Source organism: Physeter macrocephalus, chromosome 2 (genome assembly GCF_002837175.3).
Source record: "Physeter macrocephalus isolate SW-GA chromosome 2, ASM283717v5, whole genome shotgun sequence".
Lineage (NCBI taxonomy): Eukaryota > Metazoa > Chordata > Mammalia > Artiodactyla > Physeteridae > Physeter > Physeter macrocephalus.
This window is the reverse complement of record NC_041215.1, coordinates 125514369-125521045: the sequence shown is the minus strand read 5'-3', so window position 1 is coordinate 125521045 and position 6677 is coordinate 125514369. Positions and strand designations below refer to the sequence as shown.

The window sequence follows — 6677 nt, the reverse complement described above, 5'->3', positions numbered from 1 at the left end:
TTCCCCTGCATCGGCAGGCGGACGCGCAACCACTGCGCCACCAGGGAAGCCCCAATAATACATTTTTAAAAGCCAGAAGGTGAAAGAACCATTGTTATCCCCCAAACGGGACAGCTTCCCTCAGCACATAGCAGAGGAAGGTGGAGTTGCATCTGGAGAAACAAAGGAAAGCATTCTGTACTCACTCTACCACACTGGCAATACCTGGTAAGCAAAGCCATCTGAAGATGCCTCAGATACAGCACCGGCTTCCTTCTTCTTTCACCTGATTCCTTCCAAGCCCCACAGTCACATGCAAAGACTGTAAGCCCTGAAGAATACAGACTCCTTCACTAAGGAGAGCCTATGCATGCCTGTGAGCATGAATAGGGCTTGACACTGTGCCTTCGTTCAGCAAATCTAAAAAGTCCCTTTTGGACCACAGTCTCAGCCAGACCTTCGAGAGAGATGCAATAAAGCAGTGATTCCCAGGGCGATGCCTAGATCACGACCCCTGTGGAATGTCTCTTATTAATAGCTATGTGTTTGCTTGAATGTTTGTAGGGAAAAAACTAGCACAGCAAACGTTTGATTTCACAGATGTTAAATTTATTTAAGTAAATCAAGGTGAGTCTAGTTTTCAAGGTTATTAAGAAAATAACAGTGCTAACAGAATGAGGATGTGGCAAAATGTGACACGGTGCACACATGACTGAAGTTGGGGAAGGATGGCAATGAAGTGTGAAATTCAGATGCCTCCTTTCAGTAGCTCATTGACCAGCTGAGAGACAGCAGATAAGACAGGTAACAAATTAGTAGACTACAAGGCAATGTGAGAGAATTGAGGGGCCACATGATGGGTGCTACTCCTTCCAGCCTTGGAGAAGGCTCCACGGAGGAGGAGGTGGGACCATCCTCAGCCAATTCTCTTCTCCCCAATAGGTTAACGCCGGGCCGATGGCCTATGCACGGGCTTTTCTTGAAGAAACCAATGCAAAGAAATACCCTGACAACCAAGTAAAGCTTTTGAAGGCAATCTTCAGGTAAGATTTTCTTTGCTGGGCTGTTCTTCCTTGAATCCCTTCAGACAGGGAGTCATGAATGAATGCCCCAGGAAGCCACCTGACCGACCCTCTTCTCGGTGGCTGAGTGTATCAGCAGCCTGACTTTGAGTTGCCACCTTGTCTGGCTGCTAATTTGCTTATTGCTGTCACTAAAGGCAATTTGCAGGTGCGTGTGGGCAGGCCCTGGATGTGAATGAGCGCCTCATCAAGGAGGACCAGCTGGAGTACCAGGAGGAACTGAGGTCCCATTATAAGGACATGCTCAGCGAACTCTCAGCCATCATGAACGAGCAGGTGAGGCTTTCCCTGGGGCAGCCCGAGCGGTCCATTCATAGAAAGTGCCCGTTTTATCCCCAATGCCAGAAGGACCGGAAAGAGTCTCTTTGTTTTCCTGCTGCCGAAATCCCTGTACTTTCATGAACACCATGTTGCTGAGCTGTTCTCTCCCCCATGCACAACATCCCCTGTCTCAAAGGAGAGGGATCAGGTTGGAGAAAAATCTGTAGGAAAAGATGAGAACCCAGTTGCTGTCCACAGTTTTCAGAGATGTTTATCCAAACCATGTGTGTTGGGTTTCTAGAACAGATGATGCCTGTTACACACCAAGAACATTGGTGGCATTCCAGCTAGAGTCTGCTGCCACTCCCAACACCCCTGATTCAGGACCTCACAATCCCCAGGCTGGGATGTGGAGTTCCACAGTTCTGCCACTAGGGGTCTCTGCATCATACTCAGGAAGAACACCAGGACTAGGGTCCTGGGCTTTTAATGGTCAAGGCTGCCTCTGAAAAATATGCAGAAGTGGGATAAAAGTCAACCCCCCCACCCCACAAGCAAGTCATCCATGATTTCTGACATGTATTCAGTATGTTCTGTAAGACTGTGCACAAAATGTGGACATTCAATAATCACAGTACTTTTGGGGAGACTGAGAATCAAGCGACCGAAAGCCAAGTTCTGCTTTTTCTTGGCCCACTTCCCAGCATCCGTCAACCCTCACACTCTACCTGGACATCTCATCACCCATGGTCCCCTCAAGGAGTTAGATGTGTTCTTTCCAGAACAACTGAGGGGGAGAACTTGAGTTAACCTCCCAATAGTGCTTCATGCACAGTAGCCATTCACTAAATATCAGTGCCCTTTCCTTTCCTTAAATGGCCTAGCACTATAACAAAACATGAAATGTGTCATATGCATCTTTTATTCTAATTGCATTTCCCATATGTTCCTTTTTCTTCTTTTCCATCTCCTTCTACCCGCATTTTAAATCCTCCACAGCAGTTAGAGAAAGAAATGGTTAATTGACTTATGTTGCAAAGAAAACAATCTCCCTGGATAGGATTCCAAGTGGAAGTATTGGTTTGGAATTTTTCAGGGGTAATGGGAACTAAATACTCAGGAGCAACGCCTTAACAGCATGGGGAAATCATAAATCGGAGAATGAAACAAAAAGAACAAACAGTGGATCTGAAAGATGGAATAGGTGGTAAAGAAATGCTTGTTTCCAACTGTAAATTGCATCTGACTTTGAAACTTTGGGCAAAAATGCTTTTCTCTTTTTTTCCTGGCAGCTCTGTCACGGTCCATGTTTATACAGCTTCTGTTCCTCTGTGTCTAGTATTTCCCTCAGTACTGTAAGCAAAAGCGGTATGTTTTTCTTTCCTTATGTCTACTCTGTCCTTTGTGGCCTTCTGGTCTACCTCTTCATTTTTCCCAGACGCCTCCATAGTGACTAGTGTTCTCTAGATGTTTACTTAATTAGAAAAACTGTATTTCTATTTCAAGGTAGGTCAATATGAAAATTAAAAAGCCTACTAAAATGAAAAAGCTAAAGTTAATAACTTAGCTTTTAAAAGGAAAATGTGTATTCTGTCAACTTCTGAAATACATTTGAGCTCATCTGTATCCAAAACAAAGATTCATTATACCTCCAAGTGCTAAAATAACAGTACAAAGACAAGGACCAGGTGATTAAGAGGAGAGGAAAAATCATTTCTTTTCCAGAAAACCTTTGCAAAGCGAAGCAAAATTTGACTCTGTGCTTTCTAGAAGCTGATGCAAAGAAAAGAAACTTATGCATTACACAGGTCCTGTTATTTAGTAAAAGAAATAGATCTGTTGGCAGGAAAGACAAACTTTCTCCTGGTCCTGAGCTTCTATGGGGATTTGTCACATAGGTTTCTATGTATGGGACAAAGACTACAACATTCACGATATCCTAAAAAAAAAAGTTTTCCTTAGAAACGATTTACTTGGGCTTCCCCGGTGGCGCAGTGGTTGAGAGTCTGCCTGCCGATGCAGGGGACACGGGTTCGTGCCCCGGTCCGGGAGGATCCCACATGCCGCGGAGCGGCTGGGCCCGTGAGCCATGGCCGCTGGGCCTGCGCGTCCGGAGCCTGTGCTCCGCAACAGGCCCGCGTACCGCAAAAAAAAAAAACGATTTACTCTATTATGTGGCCTTTCCACATTTCCACCTTAGATTAAAATGAGGACAAAATATTAACTTCTAACTCTGTAGAGGATATTCTAAATTAACTATTTAATTGATGATTATCAATCATAAATTTAAATTAACCGTAGCAAAACTCTTAAGTCATCTACAGCAAAATAAGCTATTTTCATAACAACCATTGATAAGTGTTTTGAGTTGGTTGTAATGTCAGAAATAGCTAGCAAAGGATAGGGGTCCTTAAAGTCCAGAGTATTTTTAAAAACTGGGTATTTGTCTCAGTTCAGATTTATAACAAAAAAAATTTGTTTGCTTCTTTTCTCAATTTTTTAATAAAGCATTTGACCATAATGTTTGGGTTTGAACTCTAGCAGAGGTAAGGGTAGTCAAATTTTAGCATAATCCTGTAATGCATGAATGAACCATAATCTTTAATGTATGAATACCTTTACATACCTAGATACTCATCCACATATTCTGGAAACAGGTACATATATAATAACAGTAGAAGAGAGAAATTCTACCATAAAACTTTTAAAACATAGAAACAGAGTTAGAATGGATAGACAAACATAGAAATAGAAAAACAGAAATAGAATTGATTATGCAATTCACTCCAAGAGTGTCCAGAAAAGTCTTAGTTAAAAGGCTAAGACTGAAGGCACTACTTAGTAAAAGAACCTTCAGTATAAGGAGAGAGATGGAGCATTAAGTGGATGCTAGTGTGTAAAATGGAGATGTGGAGATGGAGCCGCTTCAGCTGCTAAAGTGACAGGCAGGCAGTAATTACCTTTACAGGCAGTCAGAATGCCGCACTATTTTATAAACAGCCAAAATCCATAAAGGCCTCCTTTGATGGAGGCCAAAGTAATACATGTAACTATTGGATGAAGCGTAAGATGCTGATTCGGAGTCTGTTTCAACATTTAGAAGGATGACAGCATAGTGAAGTCAACGCTGGTAATGCATATCAAATATAAAATACAGGGAAAGGAACACATCTACTCTGTTACAGTGCCAAGCAGGAGAGATCCAAAGGCATGTTGCTTTTAGAATTTCTTTTGATACATTGTTTGCCAATTTATTTAAGCAGAACTGGAGACATTGATCAAAAGGAGAACTTATTGGTAGTATAGGATACATGGATGCCAGGTGCTTGGTGGGGACAGAGCAACCATTCCATCCCAGAAGAGTAGTAGAGCTAAAGCATGGTAATGCAGGAAGTTAGTGGGAAAATTGTCATAACCAAGAATTTTAAATATTCATTAAGTCTCTTCTGCACAGAGATTTTAGAGGTGCCTGGGGTTTCTGTGATTGTTATTTTGTTCACATATTATTTGAACAGATCTGACAGGAAAGTATGATTTAGGCGTATTAACATTATTTTCAAAAGTAAAATCAGGTCAAGGTAGATTTTTTCCTTGTATTATAGTTCCATTAATGCAAACATTTAAATGAGGACAGCAGTTTCCCTTTGGGGGCAGATTTTGACCATAGAGTTTACAAACTTTGCAAATAAAATAAAATTCCAGAATTACTCAAACACATTCATAAGGTTCATTCAGACATTTAAAAATATATATCTGATAGTTGAAGAGTGTCGGAAAGCTACTTTAAATCTGGTCAGCATGGCTGAGGCATGGGCTGGGGAAACAATTCTTCAGATCTGCTTTGATAAGTGCATTTTTCAACATTAGCAGACTTCCTGTAGGGAATTTTTAAAAAATCACTGTTCTGGGTTTAATTTTGTGTTTGGAGATATTAACACAGACTTCTCTGTCATCGTTTTGTTTTGTCACATATGTTTTGTCCTGTCCCAAGATTACGTACCAGGACGACCCATCAAAGCGAGGAGTGGAGCAAACTTGCACTCGAGTAATTAGCAAGGCGGCTCCCTCTCTGCCCATCCTTTCCGTCTCACCCAGTGCAGAAGTTTGAGGAAGAGTCTGCAACATCAGACACGCCTCCAGGAGAACTCTGAATTTGCAGCTAATCTCGGGGAAGAGAAAGATACATTTAATTTATTTGAAGTTTTTATGGTGTTCATATTTTTTGTTTTTACCTCGCTAGCTTGAGAATTTTGCCAGCCTCCAGATTTGCACATTTCTTATATCTTTTTTCTTTGAGCAGCGTCGATCAAGCCAAGCTGAATATTTGCTTTGAAATTCCAATGAATGTGTAGCTCAAAAGCCGACTGTAAGTTTGCTGTCGGTTACATTATGTTCAATACCCAGTCCTCGTACACATATTTTAAAGGTCAAAGTGAATGTTTTTTAACATTTGAGCATATTTCAGATGTAAATAGAAGATTGTAAAATATATGGTTTTTACCAAATTTAAAAAACTTTTTAGTTAATACTTATGACAGTGCTAAAATTATATGAATAACATTTCAGATACCATTATATTAAAATATTTGTGTATGTGTACAAAAATGTTGATAAATACTAATCTTTAAAGTTTGTGGAGTTTCTTTATTTGTAATATATGTGCTCTTAAAAGCAATGAGATGTGAAATTATGGAAGCCTTTTGTTGTTAATAGAAATAAAAAATACAGTTACTTTGCATTTGGTTTCCTCTTGAAGAGTGGGCAAGTTGCTACTATAAGTGGTTCATAGGACTGGGCCTCTGCTGGATGCAATCCTACTTACAACGTTTTTTTGTTTGTTTCGTTTTGGGGGGTTTTGTTTTTGTTTTTGTTTTTGTTTTATTCTTTTTCAAATTCTTTTCCCAGTTAGGTTATTATAGACTATTAAACAGAGTTCCCTGTGGTATACGGTAGGTCCTTGTTGGTTATCCATTTTAAATATAGCAGTGTGTACATGTCAAGCCCAAACTCCCTAACTATACCTCCTCCCCAACCTTCTCCCCGCAGGTAACCATAGTTCATTCTGTAAGCCTATTTCTGTTTTATAAATAAGTTCACTTGTATCATTTTTTTTAGGTTCCACTATAAGCACTATCATATGATATTTCTCTTTCTCGGACTTACTTCACTCAGTATGATAATATCTAGGTCCATCCATGTTGCTGCGAATGTCATTATTTCATTCTTTTTAATGGCTGAGTAATATTCCATTGTATATATGTACCACATCTTCTTTATCCATTCTTTTGTCCATGGACATTTAGGTTGCTTCCATGTCTTGGCTGTTGTAAACAGTGCTGCAGAACATTGGGGTGC

General features: G+C 40.4%; 1 protein-coding gene across 4 annotated transcripts in view; it reads left to right on the top strand.

Moving 5' to 3' along the window:
- DOCK10 (dedicator of cytokinesis 10) overlaps positions 1-6045 on the top strand; it is a 284533-nt gene extending 278488 nt beyond the window's left edge. For 3 of the 4 annotated variants that reach the window (XM_055090256.1, XM_028482208.2, XM_024124565.3), the window contains 4 exons: positions 922-1022; positions 1199-1337; positions 2615-2690; positions 5314-5475. In XM_055090256.1, the coding sequence (XP_054946231.1) occupies positions 922-1022; positions 1199-1337; positions 2615-2690; positions 5314-5375 (378 nt within the window). In that variant the 3' untranslated portion in view covers positions 5376-5475. Of the gene's footprint in view, positions 1-921; positions 1023-1198; positions 1338-2614; positions 2691-5313 lie in introns of all 4 variants that reach the window. The other variant, XM_024124566.2, reaches the window with a different exon arrangement.
- Positions 6046-6677: the final 632 nt, after the last annotated feature.